Source organism: Trichosurus vulpecula, chromosome 4 (assembly GCF_011100635.1).
Source record: "Trichosurus vulpecula isolate mTriVul1 chromosome 4, mTriVul1.pri, whole genome shotgun sequence".
Taxonomy (NCBI): domain Eukaryota; kingdom Metazoa; phylum Chordata; class Mammalia; order Diprotodontia; family Phalangeridae; genus Trichosurus; species Trichosurus vulpecula.
The window spans coordinates 221,519,766-221,546,065 of NC_050576.1; the positions used below are offsets into that span (position 1 = coordinate 221,519,766).

The 26,300-nt window shown below is 38.6% G+C and overlaps 1 protein-coding gene across 1 annotated transcript; it reads right to left on the minus strand.

Annotated features, from left to right (window-relative positions):
- Positions 1–514: 514 nt before the first annotated feature.
- On the minus strand, positions 515–26,171 carry AFMID (arylformamidase). The gene is made up of 11 exons (XM_036756288.1): positions 26,074–26,171; positions 24,641–24,731; positions 11,645–11,749; positions 11,139–11,187; positions 10,451–10,536; positions 10,290–10,362; positions 9,985–10,082; positions 4,819–4,897; positions 4,499–4,637; positions 1,052–1,156; positions 515–780 (listed from the first exon to the last, which is right to left on the minus strand). The coding sequence occupies exons 1-11, from the start codon at positions 26,128–26,130 to the stop codon at positions 754–756; spliced, it is 909 nt and encodes a 302-aa protein (XP_036612183.1). The 5' UTR covers positions 26,131–26,171; the 3' UTR covers positions 515–753.
- Positions 26,172–26,300: the final 129 nt, after the last annotated feature.

The following is a 26,300-nucleotide window of genomic DNA, read 5'->3' on the forward strand; positions in this document are numbered from 1 at the left end:
CTTAGGTAAGCCACTTCACTCACTGAGCCTCAGTTTCCTTATCTGTAAAATAAGACTACCTAGTCTAAGGTCCCTTCTAGCTCTGAAACTACGCTATGTTTGTGTTACTTTCTTCTAAATATTCTTATGGTCGAGCCAAAGTGGACTAATCTCTCCCCAAAGGGGCCTTGGATACCCTATGCCTGGAATGTCCTCCCAAGCCCACTTTGCCTCCTGAATTCCTACCCAGTCTTTCAAGCCTAATACAAACATCATGTCCCAAAGGGAGCTTCCCTGATCATCCCCTTTCTAGGCTCATCTTTACCCTTCAAACAATACATAGCACTTTGCGGAAATGATCACATGATATTTTGTATTGTGTTTTATTTTGTGTCTTATTCTTCTACTAGACTTTAAGCTCGTGGGAGCTGGGTCAACATTTTGTATAAACCTTGTATCTCTCCCAGTACCTAATTGAGAGCTCTATCTCAGCACAGGCTTAGTAATTGTTTGTCAAATGAATGAACACATGATATCAAGTTAAAAGGTTTTATTAGTGGTCATGGCAACAAGCACAGAGAAATATTCTCTCCATGAGAGAAGGTGAAAAACCAAAGCTCTTTGTGTAGGTTTTGTGAATGGTCTAAGACCCTAATCTTCCCAGAATGGAAAAAGAGAGACAGCAGCTTTCTGGTTTCTCACAGAAGCTTTGGAGAAGTGCTCTTTGCTCTTCTCCAAGCTATGGTAGACATGGTGAGGCTCTGGGTTCTCTCATTACTGGAAAATTATCTTCAAAATAACCTACAACAGGAAGAAGAAGTAGTGACCTTAGAGCTGGAGAGGCTGATGTAAACTGAACAAGAAGGATTGGGAGTGAGAAGGGGAGAGGGAAGGTCTCTTGAACAGAGTGGTGTAGTGGGGTGGGAAGGAGATTTAGAATAGGTTTGGTGGGGAGATGGGGAAGGATTGAGACCAATGGACAAAATTTATTAAGCACCTACTACATGCCTAATACCATTCTAGGTGCTGAGGATACCAAGACAAAACACCACCACCACCAGTGCTATTGTACCTGCGTCAGTATATATTCACTCTGAATCAGTTTCTCAATGATGTTAAAGTGATCCACGTTGGAGATTTCTATAAATGAAACTCTCCACCCATGTAAACGTAGAGCCTGCAGACAGGAAAAAAGGAGCTAGTGGGATCAATTTTTAAGGGATTAGGAATGTTGGAAGAGGCTAGCAATGAGGGAGAAAAAAGAAAGGTCATAAGAACATAACTGGGAACCAAGTTACCAGTATCAAAAATAAAAAGGGTGAATTCATCACCATTAGGGATGAGATTAAAGCAATTATTAGGAGATGTTTTTCCCAATTATATGCTGACAAATCTGACAATCTAAGTGGATAAATATTTTTTAAAAATACAAATTAACATAATATGAAATAGAGTACTTAAATAACCATTATCTTAGAAAAAGAAATTGAACGAGCCATAAATGAGTTACCTAAGAAAAAAATCCTCAGGACTAGATGAATTCACAAATAAATTCTACCAAACATTTAAAGAACAATTAATTTCAATACTATATGAACTATTTGGGAAAATCAGCAAAGATGGAGTCCTACCAAATTCCTTTTATAACACAAATACGGTGCTGATACCTAAACCAGGAAGAGCAAAAACAGAGAAAGAAAACTATAGACCAATTTCTCTGTGAATATAGATGCAAAAACTTTAAATAAAATAGTAGGAAGGAGATTACAGCAATATATCACAAAGATCTTACACTATAGGGGCAGCTAGGTGGCGCAGTGAGGAGAGCACCAGCCCTGCAGTCAGGAGGACCTAGTTCAAATCTGGCCTCAGACACTTGACACATGTACTAGCTGTGTGACCTTGGGTAAGTAGCTTAACCCCAATTGCCCTGCCAAAAAGCAAAAAAAAAAGAAAAGAAAAGAAAGATCTTACACTATGACCAGATGATATTTATACCAGGAATGCAAAGCTGGTTCAAAATTAGGAAAACTATCGGCATAAATGACCATATCAATAACAAAACCGACAGAATTGATTATTTCAATAGATGCAGAAAAGGTTTTTGACAAAATGCAAAACTTACTTCCTACTAAAAACATTAGAAAGCATAGATCTCTCCTTCGAATGTTTAGGATCCATCTAAAATCATTAGCAACCATTATCTGCAATGAGGATAAGCTAGAAGTCTTCCCAGTAAGATGAGGGGTGAATCAAAGAAGTCCATTATCACTATTACCATTCAATATTGTACTAGAAATGCTAGCTATTGTAATAAAACAAGAAAAAGAAATTGAAGGAATTAGAATAGGCAACGAGGAAACAAAACTATCACTCTTTGTAGATGATATGATGCTATTCTTAGAGAATCCTTAAGAACTTTAGCAAAGTTAAAGGATATAAAATAAACCCATGTAAATCATCACCATGTATACATACTACCAACAAAGTCCAGCAGAAAGAGAGAGAAAAAGAAATTCCATTTAAAATAACTGCAGACAAAATAAGATCATTGGGAATCTGCCTGGCAAGGCAAACCCATATATGAACACAATTACCAAACGCTTTTCACTCAAATAAAGACAGAACTAAACAATTAGAGAAATGTTAATGGTTCATGGGTAGGCCGAAGCAATAAAAAAAATGACAATCCTACCTAAATCAATTTGCTTATTCAGTGCCATCCCAATAAAACTACCAAAAACTATTTTATAGTTAGAAGAAATAATAATAAAATTCATCTGGAAGAACAAAAGTTTTATCTTTATCTAGCTAATCAATAAAAAAAAAAATGAAGGCAGTCTAGCAGTACCAGATTTCAAACTGTATTACAAAGCCATAATCATGAAAACAGTCTGGTACTGGCTAAAAAATAGAGTGGTGGATCAATGGCACAGATTAAGGATATGCTACACAATAATAAATGATGATAATAATCTAATGTTTGATAAATGCATAAATCTAAGCTATTGGGACAAGAACTCACTATCTGACAAAAATTGCTGGGAAAACTGGAATGCAGTTTGACAGAAACTAGGTATAGATCAACATCTCACACTGTATTCCAAGATAAGATCAAAATAGATAACATGATTTAAACATAAAGGGTACAAATTAGCAAAGGGTGCAAAATAAGCAAATTAGGGGAACAAGGAAGAGTTGATCTGTCAGATTCTATGGATAAAGGAAGAATTTATGACCAAATAAGAGATAGAGTATTACAGGATATAAAATGGATAATTTTGATTAGAATAAATTAAAAAGGTTTTGTACAAATAAAACCAATGCAGCCAAGATTAGAAGGAAAGCAGAAAACCGGGGGAAAAATTTATATTATGTTTCTCTGATAAAGGCCTCATTTCTCAAATACATAGAGAACTGAGTCAAATTTATAAAAATACACGTCATTCACCAATTAATAAATGGCTGAAGGAAATGAACAGGTAGTTTTCAGAAGAAGAAATTGACACTATCTATAGTCACATGAAAAAATGCTCTAAATCATTATTGATTAATGTAAACTAAAACATTTCTGAGATATGACCTCACACCTATCAGATTGGCTAATATGATAGAAAAGGAAAATGACAAATGTTGGAGAGGATGTGGAAAAAATATTTTGGTGGAGTTGCATACTCATCCAACTATTCTGGGGAATAATTTGGAACTGCACCCAGAGAGCTAGAAAACTGTGCATACCCTCTGACCCAGCAATACAACTGTAGGTCTATATCCCAAAGAGTTCAAAGAAAAGAGAAAAGGACCTATTTGTACAAAATTATTTATAACCACTCTTCTTGTGGTGGCAAAGAATTGGAAATTGAAGGGATGTTCTTCAACTGGGGAATGGCTGAACCAAGGAGTGTTATATTATTGTGATGGAATACTATTGTGCTGTGAGAAATAATAAAAGGGATGGTTTCAGGAAAACCTGGAAAGAACTATATGAACTGATGCAAAGTGAACTGAGCAGAACCAGGACAACATTGTACACAGCAATAGCAATGATCAATTGTGAGAGCTTTGGACACTCTGACCAAGACAGTACTACAAGACAAATCCAAAGGACCCGTGATGAAAATTCTAGCCACCTCCAGAGAGAACTAGTGAACTCTGAATGCAGATTGAAGCATACTTTTTTTACTTTCTTTATTGTGTGTTTTCTTTTGCAACATGGCTAATATAGAAATATATCTTGCATTATTTCACATGTATAATTGATATCAAATTGCCTGCCTTCTCAGGGAGGGAAGATATGAGGGAAGGAGGGAGAGATTTTGGAACTCAAAATTTTTAAAAAGAATTGTTAAATTTTTTTACATATAAGTAGGAAATATTTAATGAAATATATAAAAATATATTTTAAAAGAAAAAAAAGAAAACAATTGAGAATTGAAATCCAAATTAGGAGGCACAAGACTACACCTCCCTTCTTTCCCAACTCTCCCCATGAGGAACAAGACAGGGAAATTAAGACCACCTGAAAATAATCCAAGGCCTGTCGGAGGAACTCAGGAGAATCATACTGGCCCACAGCTACTACTAATTCACAGGCTGAAGTCACTTGACTCTGGGCCTCCTTCTGGCAAAACATGGGACTATTCTTCTGGGCATCTTCCCTGGAAGTGGAATGGAAGAAGGTCAAGGGAAACAGGAAGTCTTAATTTTACCCCCCAACAGTGTGAGAAGGCAGGAAGGGAATATTGGTGCAGTCTGTGAAACCTTGGAACCTTCCACATATGTGTCACAGGAGGGGAGTAAATGCCATATAGGTTGGGACAGGGGAGATGACTAACTCACACGGTCATTTGAAGTATGTCATTGACATAAGTATGCACAATGGGCTCCAGGTCATAGATCCCACTCACCAAGAAGAAGCCTATGAATTGAAAAATAAACATCAATACAGACTACAGGATGAGTGGGGAGGGGCCAAGCCAATTGTTCCTGTCTAGCATTCCTGAGGTGCCAACCCAGCCATTTAAAAATATTCATTCACTTTGTAAGTGTTAGAACAAAACAACATCACACTGTCAATTGAGTACTGACAGAATTGGGAATCAGAAAATTGGTTTTTGTCCCAGTTTGGACACCAATTATCTGTGTGACCTTGTGCAAAATCATAATCTGAGTTTGTCTCTTCAGCTATGAAATGGAGATACTGCTGTTTGCTTTGCATACCTTATGGGGGTAATGCAACAATCTGGTCCTACCCTCAAGAATCTTAACAGTCTTGTAGTTCACAAAAGACACCTTCACAAGAACACCAAACAAAACAGTAGAAAGGTTAAGTGACTTTTTCAAGATTCGTTAATATTTATCAAGGCAGAATATGAATCTTTCTTGGTTCCAAACCCAATCAATGCTGTTTCTAGAATATCAGGGCAAGGTAGAGATAAATTTTTAGAATAGATACTTTTTCAATGGCTTTTAACCAGTTACTATTGCAACATAAGGAAGGTAGTATTTGGAGAACGGAAAATGCAGGAGCAAATCCTGCTTGTGACAATTACTAGCTGTGGGACAATCTCTCTTAACTTCCCCAGAGACTTATCTGTGAAGTTATAGATGAAGTTGTTGAAATCTGCATCAGTGAAGGGAGTTTCTAGACCAATGACATCATAGATCCTTGGCATATTGACTAATCTCAACAGAAGCGAATGTTGGGTATAAACTCAGGGGAAACGTGGGTTCAGGCCCTGCCTCCAATGCTTACTAGCTATGTGACTCTGGCAGGTCACTTGGCCTGTTTTCTCTCCTATAGCTTGTAGTGCCAATCTCACAGGAGTCTTGTGAGGACAAAGGGATATAATGAATATGCAGTGCTTTGCTTCAGCACCATAGTGCTGTCAATTGTTATTGCCTAGTTCATTTTCTGTTTGGCTTACCTAAAAGACTATTTCTATATTTGTTATTGCATCTTCACCTAAGTATTTTAAGTTTTTTGCTTATTGAGTCCATCAAACAACAGCTCTGAGTCAAGAGATAATGGACTCCCCATGAGATTGCCACCAGAGAAACAGGGAGTCTTCCAAGATTTCTAAGCTTAATTTCAGAGATGATGATACTGACATGGATCTAGAGAGGAACGCTGGAAACTCATGTTGGACAGGAGACCTTGGGAAGTCTTTTAAAAGCCTATTAGTATTCTGATTCTAAAACTAAATGCAAACCAGACAATTTGAAAACTTTTGTTTCTGATGTTGTTCATTTGTCCCATTGATGCCAGATCTGGAATGTGTTAAGATGTCGTATGAATTAGAGACAGTGCTGGAAGCTAGGAAGAAAAGAGCAGGAAGCTTTGAAGAGATTTGGCAAGAATTTAATGGGGTAGAAAGCATGGACAACCCACTGATTGTGCCATAGCTACGAATTAACTGGGCACTTACCAGTCCATGGCATTTTATAGGTAGCATGTAAAACGTCTCACAACAATTTTAAATAGTAGAATGCATAAGGACTATGGTTATTTCTTATACTTTATGTTATTACTGGTTATCTGGACCTGCTATCTCTATGGGCACTTCCAATCCTTCTTTTCCTCCTCGACACTCCACCATGTAAATAAGCCTGGAATAACTGAAATACCCCAAAGTAATCACACTTGTCAGGCCAAAGGTCATGATGGTTCCTGAGGTCTACTCAGCAGTCAGGGGTGAACTGTCCTGCAAGTTATTCCAGGCTGAGGGCCATTATAGCTTCCCTGGGCCTACCTGCCTCTCCAGCACTGGTAATATGCCAAGTACTTGACCCCAGGAAAAAAGACACTGTGGCATATATGCCACCTGAGCAAGATGAAACTGGGCCAGTTGCCTTTCACATGTGATCTGTTGCCTAGAGGATCTTTTTAAGCTCCAACATAAGTCCCAATCTGCATAGCCAGCCATCATATAGCCATATTTCAGAACTGACTGGGGCAGGGGATATGATGCAAAAGGAGCTTGGACTTCTAAGTGTATGCTGGAAACTATCAATTTCTTTCTATTTCTATGCCTATGCCATGAAAGAGAAAGCAGAAGTACACAAAATTTAAAAGTTTTTGCATGAATTGAAATCAATGCAGCTAGAATAAGGGAAGGATTTAATTGAGAAAAAAACCTTAGCAGCAAATCTCTCTGATAAAAGTCTGATATCATGACATATAGGGAATTGAAACAGATAAATGAGAATGCAAGATGTTCCTTGATAGACAAGTTGTCAAAAAATATAAAAAGATAATTTTCAAAAGAAGAAATGTAAGTTACCAACATCCATATGAAAGAATGCTCCATGTCTTTAATAATAAGAGAAATGCAAAACTAAAGCAACTTGGGGGATTTACCTCATACCCATTAGATTGGCCAAGATGAAAAAGGACAAAAATAGTAGACATTAGAGGGAGCATGGGAAGACAGAACATCAGTGCATTGTTGATGATCTGTGAACTGGTCTAAATATTCTGAAAAAAAGTTGGAATTGTCCTTTTTTTTAATCACTAAACTCTACATACTCTTTCTCTTTACAGTGGGAGATATTACTATTGGACATATTTTTTTCCTTAAATTTATTATTTATTTTTAACATTAATTAAAAAAAATTTTTGAGTTCTGAATTCTCTCCCTCCTTTCCTGTCCTTTTCCCATTGAGAAGGCAAGAAATGTGATATTGATTACACATGTGAAATCATGCAATACACATTTCCATATTAGCCATGTTGCAAAAAAAAAAAAGGCAAGAAAAATAAAAAAGTGAAAAAAATATGCTTCAATTTGCACTCAGAGTTTATCAGTTATTTCCCAGGAGGTGAGCAGCATTTTTCATCATAAGTCCTTTGGAACTGTTTTGGGTCACTGTATTGATCAGAATAGCTAAGTCATTCACAGCTGATCATCATACAATATTGCCGTTACTGTGTGCAGTGTTATCCTGGTTCTGTTCACTTCACTTTTCATTAGTTCATATAAGTCTCCCTAAGTTTTTCTAAAGCCATCCTGCTCATCATTTCTTACAGCACAATAGTATTCCATCACAATCATATGTCGCAAATTGTTCAGCCATTCCCCAATAGATGGGCATCCCCTCAATTTCCAATTCTTTGCTACTACTAAAAGAGCCACTACAAATATTTTTGTATATATAGGTCTTTTTTTCCCTTTTTCTTTGATCTCTTTGAGATACAGACCTAGTAGTATATTGCTGGGTCAAAGGCTATTGAGAAGATTAAGAGTGATAAGGTACTGTTGATTTATTGATCCTATTTATAATTAATTGGCTTTGTCATATAACTGCTTAAATCATGACGAAGGTCTCTCAACCTACCTCAGAAATTCAAATGGCCTATAATGGATTAAGTTTAAAAATCCAGCTCTCCTGTCTCAAGGAATTTTGCTAACCTTGGGGAATGTGTGTGAACACAAAGGGAGTTGGGCCTGATATCTTTACTCTACCAAGCTATCCTTCAAAGATGTCTGGTTTGCTGTTGGAAAGTCTGGGCCACTATCTCACACCTGGATTCAAACTATGTGTACTTCTTAGTTTCATAAGAGAAAGGGGGGTCATGGCTAGCCCCCATTACCAAACTTCCAACTAATCATGTTGTTCCCTGTACTTCAGCTCTGTAACCAATCATGTTGCTCCCTATGCCATGATGTCATCTACCTTATTCTGTTCTTTATTCTGTGCTCCCCAAAACCTACATAAGGGGAACTGTCTTTTTGCTTGGGGTCTTTGACATAAATGGAGGCAAGCCACTGACCCATTTACTGACAGGTCAGAGATCTGCCTCAGTTTGTTAAATTCAATTGTGATAAAATGCATAGTTTTTATAGCCCTTTGGGCATAGTTCCAAATTGTTCTTCAGACCAATTCACAACTTTACCAACAATGCATTAGTGTCCCAATTTTTCCACATCCTATTGAGCATATATTCTAAGAAGGTCAAAGACAGAAAGGAAGGTTATATATAGAAAAATATTTAAAGTAGCACTTTTTATAGCATTAAGAGAAGAACAACTGAAGAGTTATGGTGTATGAAAATGGGAGAACATTATCATGCCATAAAAAAGACAAATATGAAGAAGTCAGGGAAATCTGGGGAGATATCTATATAGTGATGCAGCACAAAGGAAGCAGAATCATGAAAACAATTTGCATGAAGGTTCCTAAGACAGTGAAAGGCTTCAGAGCTCTGATCAATGGAGCAGCCAATCACAACTTCAAAGAACTAATAGTAAATCATGTTTACACATCTGTCAACAGCTAGGTGGCTCAGTGGATAGCAGCACCAGGCCTGCAGTCAGGAAGACCTGAGTTCAAATTTCGACTTAAGACACTTACTAGTTGTGTGACCCTGGGCCAGTCACTTAACCCTGTTGCCTCAGTTTCTTCATTTGTAAAATGAGCTGGAGAAGGAAAAGGCAAACTATGCCAGTATTTTTGCCAAGAAAAACCCCAAATGGGGTTGTGAAGACTGAAATGACCAAATGACAACAACAGAAAGGACTAGAGAAATGGAATACAGAGTGAACTAGAGATAAACAATGAGGTGCTCATTTTCAAACGTGGAAAAAAATAAGCAAAGCTGCTGTAAGCCTGCACTGTCACCGTATTAGAACTTGGGAATCCTTTGAATCCAGGACCCAGGCAAGCAGTCTCATTTCCTTCCTTGTCCCTTTAACTCCCCACCTTCTTTTAAGCTTATCTGTGTGCAAGCTGTTTCCATCTAGAATATAAGCTCCTTAAAGGCAGGAAATGTTTCCTTTTTGTCTTTGTGTATTCCCAGTGCCTAGCAGACACCCTGGGGATATACAGCAGGTGCTAAATTAACGTTTGTGGAATTCGTTATGGGGTTTGGACTTTATGCATCTTTTTTGCAATGTTTTATTATTTATTTAATTTGTTTTTGTTATGATTATTATTTCTGGCACAAAAATTACCTTTTTTTTTAGTGAAATAGCTTCTCACAGGGTAAAAAATTCATACAGATACCTTTAATGTTAGGAACAACTTCATGTTCAACCAAGTCTGTCAAGAGCACCATGGAGGCCAAGTGAGCTCCAGCTGAATGTCCACATAGGTAAATTCCCCTGTAGTGAATCAGAACAGAAGGAAAAAGTTGGAGCTCCTCATAGCAGTCTTTATTCAACCCAAATCTGCAAATGGTTTTCTAAGAGATCCAACTAGAAAAAATGGTGACCTAGCAGTTAATAAGCAAGTTCTCTCTTTTCTGGTCATTGCCCAGACATTCCCTCCAATGCTACCCAGTGAGATCCAAGTCTCTGGCAGACACCCACCTGTTGGATGGGTACTGCTTCTGGATGAAAAGGATACTGCGCCTCACCTGGCTCAGCATCAGATCAATATTACCTGCACAGGCATGACAAATGATGCTTCAGCTTCAGACTAGGACATTCTTCTAACTCTCAAACGCTTCCCCCTCAATTCCCTTACTTACCTTTTGGAGCAAGGTCATAAGCCACAACAGCCACTGCTACTCCTGCTGCTGTCAACGGGGGCACCATAAAGGCTGAATAGTCCTTACTGGGGAAGGAAAAACACCCAATGCTGCCTGTTTACCTGGAAGCAAGTACTGCCACGTACTTGGTGCCTCTGCAGTGTTTGTTCTGGTTTTATACCTGGAGTAAGATATTTCTTCTCTCTAGCATACTGTCACTCTGAGGTAGGGGCTCAGAGGTCAAGGAAAGGGTAAAGGATAGCTGAAACCACGGATAGGCAACACCTAAGTAGCAGCTGCTGTCTTACTAGTCCTTTGAATTTAAAGTGTCCTTCTCTATTTAGCTTTCTCCCTAGGTCTGGAAGGCTGCCAGAGCTACTAGAACCTAGGGAAAGCAGGATAGTTCATGCCCTCCCCACTCCCAACTTCTATGATAATAATAATAGCATTTACATGGGACTTTAATGTTTGCAAAGCACTTTATAAATATGATCTTATTGGATCCTCACAACAACCTGCGAGGTAGATGCTACTATAATCACCATTTTACAGATAAGTGACTTGCCCAGTGTCACACAGCTTATAAGTGCCTGAGGCTGGATTTGAACTTGGGTCTTCCTGACTCCAGGACTAGTATTCTATCCACTGCACCCACCTTCTATATGGAGTTATATCTTCTCTGGCTCACCTTCCTTCTTGCCAATATCCTCCGTGAATGAACAGGAAAAAAGGTAACTCTGTAAGAAATATACACATATACACATAGGTGTGTATATGTATGTGTGCGACTCAAGACACATGAATGAACATCATCAGTTTAGCTCCCTCCTTTTTTCAGAAAGTAAACAAAAACCCAGAGATTTGAAGTAATCAATTGTTCTGAATCACAAAATCTCAGAACTGGCAGTAATTTCTGTGATCACTGTTTGGATTCAGTCAAAGGGCCACACTTGAGGACCTAGAGGGTCACATGTGGCCTCGAGGCCACAGATTCCCCACCCCTGACCTAGTCTAACCAGCCCCTGACGAGTGGTCATTCAGCCTCCACTTGAAGGCCTCTAGTAATGAGAAATTTGCTATTTAGTGAGTTAGCCCATTCAGTTTTTGGACAAATGATTCTGATAAGAAAAATTTCCTTTACATCCAGATTAAATCTGCTTCTAGGAACCTCTACCTACTCAGTCCTCAACTTACCTTCAGAGGTCTTGGCAGGGAAATATATGTCCAGCTTCTCACCATCACCTTCTCCATAAGCAACACCAAGTAGGCTCTGTTTGCTTGCCTGGGCTTCCTTGGTAGCTACTCCAGAGAAACAAGAAGAAAAATTCCATGTTAACCAGTTAACCATGACATCGTAGGTTAGGGTACTCTATATGAGGCCTGCACTCATTCCTTGCTTGGGTTCAGATAGTGCAAAGGATTTTGATCTCACTTTCTCCTCAGACTCAAAACCTGTCCTCTAGGTCAGTTCTGAAGGACACCTCTGAAGAAATAACTCCACAGGGGCAGATGTTTCTCTAAGCTCAATCCTGTTTTGTATGTCAACCTGGTGGCCTGAGCAGTTAGGGTTTGACCAGACTGGTTCTTTCAAGGGAGGTCAAGTAAAACAGCTGTCTATTCATAATGAATCAATTCAGGGATTCTGGTATATATTTTCATCATCTGAGAGATACTTTTTCAACTTAACAAGTATTCTTCAAATATTAATTACATCTTGATCAGTTGCTAATGGAGACGAATCAACGAACATTTATTCAGTGCCAACTATGCTAGGCACTAGGGTACAGAGACAAGAGTGAAAGGGTCCCTATATTTGTGGAGTTTACAATCTAGCCTGGGGAGGCAACATATGAATACTGCATACAGCTCTATAAAAAACATATATGTTGATTTGGGGAGAAAAGCAGTTTAGGGGGAAGAGGGAAAGCATTTGAGTTAAGATTTAAAAGAACTAGGGATTCTAAGAGGCAGAGATGATGATGAATATGTTCTAGGTGTAGCAACACAAAGCCAAAAGAATTGGTTCAGGAGTCCCAGAGGCTATATAAATGCCTGGGATCAAATATGAATCCCTTTGTTTAGCTTTGAAAGCCCTGCACAGCCTGGTCCTTTCTCGATCTGAACTGCCAGACATTCAAACTCTCCTGAAGAGAGTGCAGATCCAATAGGCTGTTCATGTTGTTCAAATGCCAAATAGGTTTGCCTGAAAGACTATTTTATGAAGAATTCACACAAGGCAAGCACTCATATGGTGGTCAGAGCAAGCAATACAAGGACACTCTGAAGATCTCTCCTTAGAACTGGAAATGATGCGGTAACACGAATGACACAAGAATTTATGTTGAAGGGGCTATAGGGAAGAGGGAGAATACTGGTAGACTGCGGAATTGGTCAAGTCCATCTAGGAAATAATTTGGAATGACACAAGTCACTAAACCTTTCATACCCTTCCACCCAGAGATTCTACTACTGGATATATAACTCAGGGACACTTTTCAAAAAGGGAAGGGAAAGGAAGGGAAAGGAAGGGAAAGGAAGGGAAGGGAAAGGAAGGGAAGGGAAAGGAAGGGGAGGGGAGGGGAGGGGAGGGGAGAGGAGGGGAGGGGAGGGAAGGGGAAAGAAAGGGAAAGGGGAAGGAAAGGGAAGAGAAGGGAAGGGAAAGGGTCTTAAATATTGTGGCAGGGGTATGAAAATTGATCAGAGCTTCTCTGGTCAACTAAGTCTCTAATCTACTAGATAAAATGACAGGATAGAAGGCACTGGTAACAGAGAAAATGAGATACAAGAGTTATGTCCCTTTCAAACTTTCATATCTTATAAATGGAAAAACAAACAAACACCCTTTTATAAGCTTCCTGGGATGTCAGGTATATAAGTTGCCTTGGACATGTGTATTTCCTATGCAAACACTTATGAGCTCTATGTATGGTTACTCTCCCTATTGATACTGGATGTATTTGTAGGAGAATTACTCCATGTTTATGATAGAGATGCTATGTTACTATTTCAGTAAGTCACATCCTTCAGTTGACTAGAGACTAAGTAAATACACCAGCGGGGACTTATGAGCTGGAGCAGAGGTGGGGAACCTGTGGCCTTGAGGCCACATGTGGCCTTCTACATCCTCAGGTGCAGCCTTCTGACTGAGTCCAGGTTTTAAAGAACAAATCCTTTTAATAAGGGGATTTGTTTTGTGAAGTTTAGATCCAGTCAAAGGGCTGCACCTGAGGACCTAGAGGGCCACATGTGACCTTGAGGCTGAAGGTTCCCCGCCCTCCCCAGTATATAACATTCTAAACCCATAACTCCTTACCTCTCCATTGAAAGGAGGGAGGCTTATTTCTTTATCACTTCTTCAGGGTCAAGATTGCTCATTACAATTATATAATATTGAACTTTATTTTAGCATTCTTTTCATTTACATTTTTGGAGTTACTCCTAGTCCTACTAACTTCATCTGTACTAGTTCAGAGAAGTCTTCCCAAGTTTTTCTGAATTCTTCATTATTTATCATTTCTTATAGCATAGGGCCACATGCAGCTTCGAGGCCCCAGGTTCCCCACTCCTGTATATGTACAGTGTCAGATGCAGTCCTTGTGTTAGTTGGTTTTGTCACAACGTAAGGTTTACTGTAATGGTAGGAAAATATATTTTGAAATGACTATGATGTAATGTTCTTAAGGTGGCGGAGAAAACCATTTCTTCAGTCCTGACAAAATGGAAGAACAAAGGGCATAGCGATAGAGATATTCCAGTGGAACTGGATCCCACCTGCAGATTGTGACCTATTTGTGCCTCCTCCTCCTGTACAACTCTTACAGATGTTCTCCTATAAATTCATGGTAGGGGTCCACACAAAGTAATAGGGCCTTCCTCGTGTTCTCTTGACATCATGTTGCTACCAGTGAAGCAGATGGTTGTCTCTTTCTATGACCAGCTCATCTTTTCTTTCTGGTTACATATTTCTCCAGTGGCATCTGTTTCACGGCTTCTCTTGAACATTTTCTTATTTGTTTTGTGTTCCAGCCTGCCCACACTTACCACACACTTAACCACAAAGACCTGGGAGTGATCCTAAACTTCAATTATTTCAAACACTGTAGTGATCCGTGACCTCCACCCATATGTCACACCAGAATAATAGTACTAAAATAATGGGCCTTTCAGGGAGAAGTATGGGGTCATTAAAAGAGCTAAGTTTCCGAACACTCATTTGCTTCTATATATTATGTACCTAATCTGTCCCATTGAGCAACCTATGTCTTACCTAGAAGCAAATTATTTTGATGATTATGACTTTGTTTGTAATTCTTTGGGAGTTTGTTTGGTATGACTCTGAATAAGTGGATTTAAGTAGTATTTTCATTTTTGTTACATTGGCTTAGCCTACCTATGAGCAATTAATATTTCTCCAATTATTTACATCTGTCTTTATTTGTGTAAAGTATTTTTATAATTGTATTCATATGGTTCTTGTATATATCTTGACAGGCAGATTCTCAAGTATTTTATGCTATCTATAGTCATTTTAAATGGAATTTCTATCTCTTCCTATTGGATTTTGTTGGCAACATATAAAAATATTGATGATTTGTATGGGTTTATTTTATATCTTGAAATCTTGCTGAAATTTAGATTAATTTTTTAGTTGACTCTCTAGGGTTCTCTAATATCATCTGCATCTGGGGTTCTCATCATATCATCCACAAAAAGTGATAATTTTGTTACCTTTTTGCTATGTTCAATTTCTTTTTTCCTTTCTTCTTGCTATAACTAGCCTTTCTAACACTGTATTGAAAGGTAGTAGTGATAATGGAAATCCTTACTTTACTCCTGATCTAGTTTATCTCCATTATAGATAAGGCTGGCTCTTGGTTTTAGATAGATACTACTTGTCATATTAAGGAAAGTTATGTTTATTTCCATGCTTTCTAGTGTTTGGTAACAGGAATAGGTGTTATATCTTGTCAAAAGGCTTTTTTTTTTTCTGCTTCTATTGATATTTTCATTTGTTATTAATATTGTCAATTATGTTTATATTTTACCTAATATTCAACCAGCCCTCCATTCTGGGTATAAATACAGCCTGGTCATAGTATACAATCTTTGTTATAGCAGTTTTGCTAATATTTTAAAACTTTTACATCAATATTCATTAGAAGTACAATTCTGCAGGGATTTTTGCTTGCTTGTTTTCTGTTTTGACTCTCCATGGTTTAAGTATCAACTATATTTGTGTCAAAGGATTCATTCCCTATTTTTTTTTCAAACCTTTCATGTGATGTTGGAATTGTTTGGTTTTTTTTTAAATCAAGTTAGCTAAATATTTATCTTTTTTAACAGCTCAGTTTTATTTATTTGTTCAGGGGTCTTCCTTTTTGCTTTCAATTTTGTTACTCTTCTTTGATTTTCAGGATTTCTATTTTGAGGCTTAATCTTTTTTTAATGTACTGGTTTTCTAGGCTTTTTTTTTTAGTTGCATGCCCAGTTTAATTATCTTCTCTTTCTGTTATTGATGAAAGTGTTTAGAGATAAATTTTCCTCTCAGTACTATTTTGGCTGAATCCTAAAAATTTTGGTTTGTTTCATTTTTGTCACTATTGTTAATGAAATTATTATTCCAATTATTTTTTTCTTTGACCTGCCCATTCTTTAGGATTAAGTTAGTTTTCAACTAATTTTGAATCTTTGCTTAAAAAACCCTTTACTGAATATATTTTTATTGTATTATGACCCTTAAAAGATGCATTTAACATTTTTGTTTTTCTGCATATGTGAGATTTTAATGCCCTGATAATTGGTCATTTTTTGTAAAGGCAACATTTCACATGTATACTTCTATCTATTCCCATTCAACGTTCCCCAGAGGTCTAATATACCTAAATTTTCTAAAATTCTATTCAGTTTCTACATTTCTTTTTTGGTTAGTTTTTGGTTAGCTTTATCTAGATATGAACGGGGTAAAAATGAGATCCTCTCACAATTACAGTTTTACTGCTTATTTCTCCCTATAACTCATTTGAGCTTTTCCTTGAAGAATTTAGATGCTATGCCATTTTAGGGGTGTGTGTGTGTTTGTGTACATACATATACATATATATGCTTAGTATTGATATTAGTCTCTGGTATCTTTCAGCAAAATGTAGTTTTCCTTTTTATCTCTTTTAATTGGGTCAATTTTTGCTGTCATTTTGTGTGAGATCATGATTGCTACCTCTGCCCTTTTTTCAGTTCAGCTTTATAAAACATAATAGATTCTGCTCCAACCATTTATTTTAATTCTGGACATATTTTTCTATTTTCGAGTGTGTTTCTTGTAAGTAACATACTGTTGGATTCTGGTTTCTAATCCACTTTGCTATTCTCTTCTGTTTTATGGGTGAGTTCATCTCATTCGTGATCACAGTTAATTGTGTATTTCCCTCCATCGTATTCTCTTATATTTTTCCTTCTCTGTCTCCTGCTCCTTTTTAAATATTTTGTTTTGCTTTTAATGACTTTTGATCCACTCTCCCTATTTTTCCCTCCTTTCCCTTTAACAATTTCCCTCTTATTTCCCTGTTGGGTGAAATGTATTTCTGTACCCAACTGTATGTTGATAAGATAAAAGGAAGACCATGTACAAAATGCAGTTAGTTTAATGTAAAAATCAGAAGGACCAATCAGAGTCTATCTTGTGAACACCAACTCTATCTTGTGGTGCCACATGTATTCTCCTCCATTTTGTTATTTTTCTGTTATTCATCCATGGGAAACTAGATTATATACGTGATATATTGTTTTATATATGCAGGTGGATGTAATTAGTCAACATCTTCTCGTTTTATGACTACTCATCTCCCTCCCAACTGGACTGAAACTTACTCTTTCCCCTCCCAATTTGGAAAACCCCTAACCTTTCCTCCAATTAGAAATTATATTACCTAATTTTGTATCCTGGCTATTTTGTTATAATAGGACTTTTTTGATTAATTAGTTTTTGTGTATAAAAATCTGCTTTACTCTGCATTTAGGGTCTTTGGACTAACAGGAGAGTTCACTGACACATTCTTTCTGAATGGCTAGACAATAGATGACCTATGCTCAAAGATCCTCACTGCACCACCTAGCTGCCTCAAAGATTGTTTTCTTAGCTATTATTAATTATCCGTTATAGTATATAAGTATATTCTCTTCTCTGACCAGCACAGATAAGAGAGAGGTTCAAGTGTTGCCTGTACCCCCTCACTCCTTCCTTTTTGTTGCATGGACTTCTATTTGTGTACACCAATTATATCGGGGAATTTTCTCCATTCTTCCCCCTTCCCAATGTATTCTGTATTTTTCCACTCTCTTCCTGATTCCAGTGCATTCATCTTCCCCTCCCTTTCCATTCTTCTCTTAAGATCATCGAAACATAATCAAACTACTCTCAAGCCCTCTGTCTAATTAAATTCCCTCTATTACCTCTGATGATGATAGAGTACTGTGGGAATACATGTATCACCACTTTATATAAGAATGTAAACAGTTGATCTTTGTTTAGTCTCAAGTGAATGTTCATTTGTGTTTTTCTTTTTATGCTTCTCTTGGCTTCAGTGTTTGTATATCGAAGTTTCTATACATCTCTAGTCTTTTCATCAGGAATTCTTGGAAATCTTCTATTTCATCAGAGATATATTTTTTCCCCTGTAGGATAATACTCAGTTTTGCTGGGTTAGTTATTCTTGGTTCTTAAGTGCAGATCTTTTTGCCTTCTGAAATATTATATTGTAAGCTGCTACCTTATAGTAGTGGCTGCTAAATTTTCTGTGATAATGACTGCAACTCCTCAGTTCTTGAATTACTTTTTTTCTGACTGCCTACAGTGTTTTTACTTTGAATTGGAAGCTTTGGATTTTGGTTATAATGTTCCTGAGAGATTGAATGTTTCTTTTAGGAGGTGACTAGTGGAATCTTTCTATTTCCATCTTGCCCTCTGGCTCTAAGAGGTCTGGGCAGTTTTCTTTTCCTTTTTTTTAAAAATTAATTTATTTAATTTTAGTTTTCAACATTCACTTCCATAAGCATTTGAGTTTTAAATTTTCTCCCCCCTCCCTCCCCAAGATGGCATGCAATCTAATAAAAGCTCTACACATACATTCTTATTAAACATACTTTTCACATTAGTCATGTTGTAAAGAAGAATTGGAATGAATGGGAGAAACCACAAGAAAGAAAAAAGAGAGAGAGAGAGAGAGCAAACAGTATGCTTTGATCTGCAATCAGACTCCATAGCTCTTTCTCTGGATGTGGGTAGCATTTTCCATCATGAATCTTTTGGAGTTGTCTTAGATCCTTGCATTGCTGAGAAGAGCTAAGTCTATCAGTTAGTCATCACACAATGTGGCTGTTACTGTGTACAGTATTCTCTTGTTTCTAATTATTTCACTCAGCATCTGTTTATATAAGTCTTTCCAGGTTTTTCTGAAGTCTGCCTCCTCATCATTTCTAATAGCACAACAGTATTCCATTACATTCATATTCCACAACTTGTTCAGCCATTCCCTAGTTGGGCATTCCTTGGCCACTACAAAAAGAGCTGCTATAAATATTTTTGTACATGTGGGTCCTTTTCACATTTTTATGATCTCTTTGGGGTACAGCCCTAGAAGTGGTATTGCTAGGTCAAAGGATATGGGCAGTTTTCTTTAGTAATTTCTTGAAATATGATATCTGGGTTCTCTTTTTTTTTTTTTTTTTGGTCATGACTCTCAGGTATGACTTTCAATGATTCTTAAATGATTCCTCAATCTGTTTTCTAGGTCAATTGTTTTTGCTATGAGATACCTTACATTTTCTTTTTTCTTTCTTTTTTAAATCTTTTGACTTTGTTTTTAGCATTTCTTACTGTTTTGTGGCATCATCAGCCTTTACTTGATCAATTCTAATTTTCAGGGAGTTATTTTCTTTGGCAAGGTTTTGTACTTTTTGTTCCAAACTGTTAATTCTCTTTCCATATCTTTCTTCTATAAGTCTCATTTTTTGTCTACCATTTTAATTTGGTTTTTAAGATCATTTTTCAACTTAAAAAAAAAACTCTTGCTTTATTTCTTCTAGGGTTTTTGATTTGACTCAGGCCTACACTGTTTTCCTTTGAGATTTTGGGGATATTTTGGAGTCATGCTCTTCTAGATTTGTGTCTTGAACTTCCCTGTCACCTTAATAGTTCTTTATGGTAGGAGTCTTTCCTTTTGTTTGCTTATTCTTCTAGCCTACTTTTTGACTTTGGCTTTTATGTTAGGATTTGGTTTTGCATATTTCTGAGGGTGACAGGAGGGGGGGGGTGGTCCTGGGCTGAACTTTTGTCCTTTGGGTTCCTTCTGCTGCTTTCATAGTATAGAGTGCTGTGTTATTCCAGGGTATCGAAGACAGTTCAGGCTAGGGACATTCAAACTTTCAGTGCTTCCAAAGTGATATGATCCAGGATAAAATATGATCATTGTCCTCTTGGTCTGAGCTCTGCAAATTCCTAACCAAGGTTTAGGCATGAGTAAGATGCTTGGGTCTGTTTGAAAGTTTCAACAGATTGCTGCTGGACTCAACTAATATCAGCTAGAGGGGAAGTGACAGAACTGCAGGCTCCCATTTATTCTGGGATTCCTGCCTCCTGATTTTTTCACTGCAGGTTTCAACCTGGCCTAAAAACTAGAACTGTGTCTGTCCTCTGCTCCTGCAGTTAGCACAAAACACGACTACCGTTTGCTTCTTAACTTGTCCCTTGCTCAGTACACATCTAAGGCCCCTCACTTTGACTATGACTTCTTCGCCACAACTTAGTCCACCCTGGATCTGTGACTTGGAACTAGGTAGTAAGCAACAGAGAAGTTAGAGGTTACTTGTTCCCAACTCCCTACCTCATTATATGCATCTTAGACTCCTGTAACCAGAATGGCCTTTGTTTTCTTTGAGTGACTCAATTTATCTCAATAATTGAGTGAGCTTTACTAGGTGCTAAGCCCCAGGCCCAAACCCCATTAGGTGTTAAGGTAATCCATGTGGATGTGAACCTCCCAGGGTCCTAAAGGGAGGGGCCAACTCAATAACCAATCACCAGAGCCTGAGCTCTGGTGATTCAGATGATGTTTGATGATGTCTGAAGCCCTGTAAGAAGGGAGGACAGACCCATTTGTGCGGGGCTGTGGAGATGGTGTTGATGAGGAGACTCTGGGCAGCTGTAGCTAAGGAGCCCTCCAGCTTATAAACCCAGATGTTGAAACTTTGTTGAACTCTGGTAACTATGTGTTGGGATTTGAATCAGACAAAGTCTGTTGATGTTTGTAACTGTAAGCTTGTCAACCCCTTCACCTTGCTTTCCTTAATTAAGCAGATCAGAAGAACCTGTGCTGTTGGCAGCTTTCTGGGTGCTGGCTGTGGGTGAATCTTATACCCCCACAGAAGCTGCTAGCCAGATTGTTGAAACAACTCCTCATTATATGTATCCTAGACTTTAGACATATGTATACTCCCTACATCTATCTTGTCAAACAAGACAGATCGGGCATTTCTCAGTCAGCCCTACCTGCTAGTTGACCTAGTGACGTTGCAGGCCTAATACCACACCTCCATATAGCACCCCCTTGGGCTATTTCCCAGTGAACGCTGGGTAAAATACCTGTTGAAGTATGTTCCTTTAAGAATTGACCACTCTTTAACCACTCCCTAATCCTGCCTTGAATCACTTAGTTAGCAAATTTGGCACATGTTTTACTATAGTTTATATAAACTCTAAGATAGCAGATTCCCTAAGAACTTTTGCCTGCTGTAAAGGGTAACAGTACATCTTTGCTACCTTGACTTAAAGAATGCTTGAATCCATGAATTCATTGCAGACGACCCTGTCTGGGAACTCTGGTCTTTGTGGTTCTTTACCAACCCTCATCAGTGGTGGTGACGGTGGTGGTATCAATAAAAGTACTTTGTAATTTACCAAAAACAATTCTGCCTGCCTTCTTCATCCGCTTCAACTCTGGGCCTAAATTCATTTTCCATCGTCTGTCTTAGATATAGTGTTAGTGTGTCCATTCTGATGCATGTTAGTGATCACATGTCTTTTCCAGAAAGTTCTACAATGCCATCAACACACATCCGGAGGAGCCACATGGTAAGCATGTGAATGATTTCTTTCAGTCTTCCATAACACCTCTACCCTCCACTCAAGTGGCCACTACTCCAGGACCTTGTTACTTCTCACCTAGACTACTGTAATAACCCCTGCCTCTAATCAATAGATTATGATCAGAGAAGGGAATTTCAGAGTTCATTACCATTGAGATCAAACATTTATAAGTGATGGAGTGTGCTAGGGAATCACCAAGACCTCAGCAATAGTGACATTTACTATCTGTGTGACTTTGGGCAAGTCATTCAATAGCCTTGGGCTTCAATTTTCTCATCTGTAAATGAAGGAGTTGGTCTGAATGGCCTCTGAGGATCATCCAGCTCTAAATCTATGATCCTACGAAATGGTTTGTTCTCATTTTCCAGTGGTTTTGCTCATACGTTTCTTGTGCCTGAATACCTGAAAAGGCCCCCTTCTCTCTGCCTTTGTATCTGCCTGTTCAAATTCTATCTGTTCTTCAAGGCCTAGCTTTCATTTAACAAACATTCATTAAGTGACTGTTGGGGCAGCTAGGTGGTCAAAGTGGATAGAATGCCAGGCCTAGAGACAGGAAGACCTATCTCCCTGAGCTCAAATCTAGCCTCAGACACTTACTAGCTATGTGACCCGGGGCAAATCACTTAACTTTGCTACCTGAGTTTCCTCATCTGTAAAATGAGCTGGAGAAGGAAATGGCAAACCACTCCAGTACCTATGCCCAAAAAAAAACCCAAATGAGGTCATGAAGAGTCAGACATGACTGAGAAACAACTAACAACAAAATTAAGCGACTGCGCCAGGCAAACAAAAACAGAAGCAATCTTCATTTAATGCTCTCTTCTGTGTAAAACCTTGCTAGGTTTTCTTTCCCACTCCTGTATTCAACAGCAGTCTGCTGATTTAACAGATTTACCTCATGTAATCAACATTCTACACAACTCTTTATATAGGAGGTTTTGCAAAGCCATGGTAGAGGTGAGTTAATGTGCTTGCATAAGTAAGTAGGGTACAGCCTATTCCTCTGAACTCTAATACTTTTTCTTAAACCTTTTAAATATTCATTTATACTCTTTAATATCATAATTATTGTGTGGGTCTAATTTTCTAGATTTTAAATTCATCAAGGACAAGGACTTTGGTGTTTCCTTCAATACTTGGAATCTAACAAATGATTGTTAAATACTTACCTATTGTGTATAAGGCAGTGTGTCAGATGTACAAAATTTTTAAAAAACAGCTCTTGTTCTCAAGGAGTTTGAACTCCTCTAGGGGAATGTACAGGTACATAGATAAGTATAACATCTTGCCCCTTCCTTCCATTTTGCCGTCTGTCTCCTGACTGTTGAGAGTGTGAAGGAGAGAAGCAGGTACCTAACCATCAACACACAAAGCTTCTCTTGCCTGATCTCCCACAGTAGTGAAGAGTCCTCCTTCCTTCCTTTCTCCAGATAAAATCAGGTAGCATGAACAAGCATCCTATATTCTACCTTGTACCATCCCATTCTGTTTGTCTTTTGCCAAAGCTGTGTGTATAAGCTGTCCTATTTTTTCTAAATTTTTGAAATTATGAATCTCTTCACGTTGTGCACAGCCACAGATATGTGGATTCCGTGAGGACCAACCCTGACATACTGCGCCTTTCTCAGCAACCTAAGGGGCAAGGACAACTCCAGGGGACTCACGATGGAGAATGCTATCTTCATCCAGACAAAGAACTGCGAAGTTTGAATACAGACTGAGGCACACTACATGCTCGCCTTCTCTGCTTCTCTTTTGTTTTTGTTTTTGGGGTTTTTTTTTTTTTGGTTCTGTTTCTTCTTTCTCATGATTCATTCCATTGGTCAAAATTCTTCTCCACGACTTGACTAGTGCATAAATTAATTCAATGCAAAGTCATTCATGACAGTTATATGAGACTCCATGCTGTCTTGGGGAGGGAGGGGAGAAAATCTGGAACTCAAAACTATGTAGAACCGTGTGTGGTAAACCAAAAATAAATAAAGAAATTTATAAAAAAAAAATTATGAATCTCTTCAGAACAGGATTTTAACACACAATTTCCACCCTCCCCCCAATAAGCAACCAAACATTTGCATAACACTTACTATGTATTCAGCACTGCTGGGAATAAAGAGAAATCATTAGGCATGACTCAGATCCAAGCCCACGGACAAAATGAACCGGATCTAATATCCTACTCTTCCTATTTACATTAGCCAAATCTCAACATCAGGAAACTGTTCTATTCCAACTTCTGAAAAGAGGCAAAACAGGTTACTTTTAGAATGGAGAAGGTAGGAGCATTGTTCTTTGTGCAGGGACAGAGAGATCTGGGCAGGATTAAATAATATATTATCAACCCTGGTTTTTTTAACATCCCAGAATATCTCCAGTTATCTAAATGAATGTCACCAAAGTATAGAAAAATTATTAAAATAAAAGATTTTAAGTGAAGCCAGCCTGCAAGTTCAGAACTTGAACTGGGTTCACATACTGCTATCTCACACTCACTGAGTGACAAAGGGAAAATCTCTTAACGTCCTGAAAAGTCAACCCAGGCAACTCCAAGACCATAAATCATAGATACTCGTAGATCTATAAGAGTTAGGTAAGGAAGTTCTCAGACATAAATTCACTAATCCAACACACACACGCCTCCTCAAGTCAATTTAATTATTAATAAAAAACACTCAATGGAACACAGTATTCAACAATGGAGTCCAGAAAACCAAACACTGTGACGCCTTTACAGGCCTCGGAAGAGTTCCACTGGCCTTCAGTAAAGTGCAAAGGTTCATAGATTTTGCATTTGCTCTACCCCCACTTAAACAGGGGTTATTCAGGTCGCAGTTATTTGTGGAACTTGGGAGGTAGGTAGGAGAGCATCACAAAATTCTACAACTTGCCTGACCTTTTCAAGTGAAACTGTTATTGCCCTCTTATAGGTGATACAGGTCTTAGCACATTTGTGAAATTTCAGAAAACCAGGATCCTCTCATCTCATCTAGTCTTTTCCAGGTATATTTTGACCCATAGGAAACAGTCAGTTGAGAAGAGATTGCTGCCCTTACCCTCTGTTCCCACTCGAACATGAGCCTTTATCACTTCCTCAGCGTTCAATCGGTGGGACCATCTGCTGGGGGAATATTGCTTCTCCAGGTCCTATAGCACACAGCGGCTCAGGATTTCTGAGTTGGAAGGCATCTCAAAAACCAAATAACCCAACCCATACCTAAAGGCACTCCTTCCCCATCCATTTCCCCCCCAACAAATGAGACAAATGATGAACCAGCCTTTGCTAGATGACCTTAAACTAGGAGGAAAGCACTACTTCCAGGGCAACCTATTTCCCTTTGAACAGCTCTAATCATTAGGAAGTTTTCTTTACCTAAATTTATCTCTTTATGAATTCCCTCCAACCATTAATCCTAGTCAAAAATAGTAATAATGTAATAATTAAATAGTTATAGTGGACATTTACATAGCACATTGAGCATTTTACATACATTCTTTCATTTAGATTCTCACATAATGGCAGTGATTGAGATGTGGGAATTTCCTAACTCCTGAAGCAACATATTCCAAAATAATTCAAATTGTTAGGATTTTTTTCTTCTTGTCAAACAGAAATTTACACTACTATTCACTTCTACTAGCTCTTCCTTCGGGGCCAAGTTTACCTTTTTCTTCCACATGACAGCCCTCCAAATACTTGAAGACAGTGGTGATGTCTGTACTAAATCTCTTCTTCAGGCTAAATATTACTCGTTACTTCAAACTGATTTTCACATAGCAGGATCATATTAGCCAGTATTTCATACCGGCCCTTCAACAATCTGGTAGCGCTACTCTGGAAACTCATCCTCGCTCCCAAAATGTGGTATCCAGAATTCAATAGTTCAGATGCGGTCTGACCAGGGCAGAGTACAGGACAGTTGTCTCCCTCATTCTGGACACTAGAGTTCCCACAAGGACGCCTGAGTTTGTTTTAGTTTTTTGGGAGTGGGGATAGGGGAAAGGGAGGGGGAGGGGGAGAAGAACTTCCCTCGCACAACTTAGTTGGATTAAGCGTGCAGTGCTTTAAAAAAAAAAGGTTCCTCTAACATTCCCCTTCTATCAAGCCACTCTTCCTCCATTCAATATTGTTAAGTTAATCTTTTGAAGACAAGGGTGGAACTTTACAGGCATCCCTAATTAAGTTAAATTCTATTAGATTTGACCCAACCTTTTAGCCTATCCAGGTCTTTTTTGCATCCTGAATCTGTGTAAGAGAACTTTCTCTCCCAGCTGGGGGCCATCTGCAAATGTTGTTAAATACCATTTATGTTTTCATGAGAATCCAGGCTGAGACAACAAATGATCTTAGGATGGTGGCTGGCAGAGAGAGAGTGGAAGGCAAGGGGAAATCACCAGTTCACCACCTTTCTGTAGCTTCGCCAAGTCCCTCCAGCCCCAGGCTCCCCGGCCCCCTCCAGTCATCCCTGCTCAGTAAAGTGTCCCCTACCTCCTTGGACAGCGCCTTCCAGGGCGAGTCTCGGGGGCTCGGCTGCAGGACAGCCATGGCTTTGCAGACCGTCAGGCTGGGATCTGCCGGAAGCTGCCGGCAGCCGCAGGGTTTTAACATATCTGGAAGGAAGGCGGGGACTCGGGTCTCCGGCGGCGGCGCCCAGCCCGAGGGAGTAGCAAGCTTCCAGATTGACAGCCCCAGCGGCGGGACCGGAGAGGGAGGTG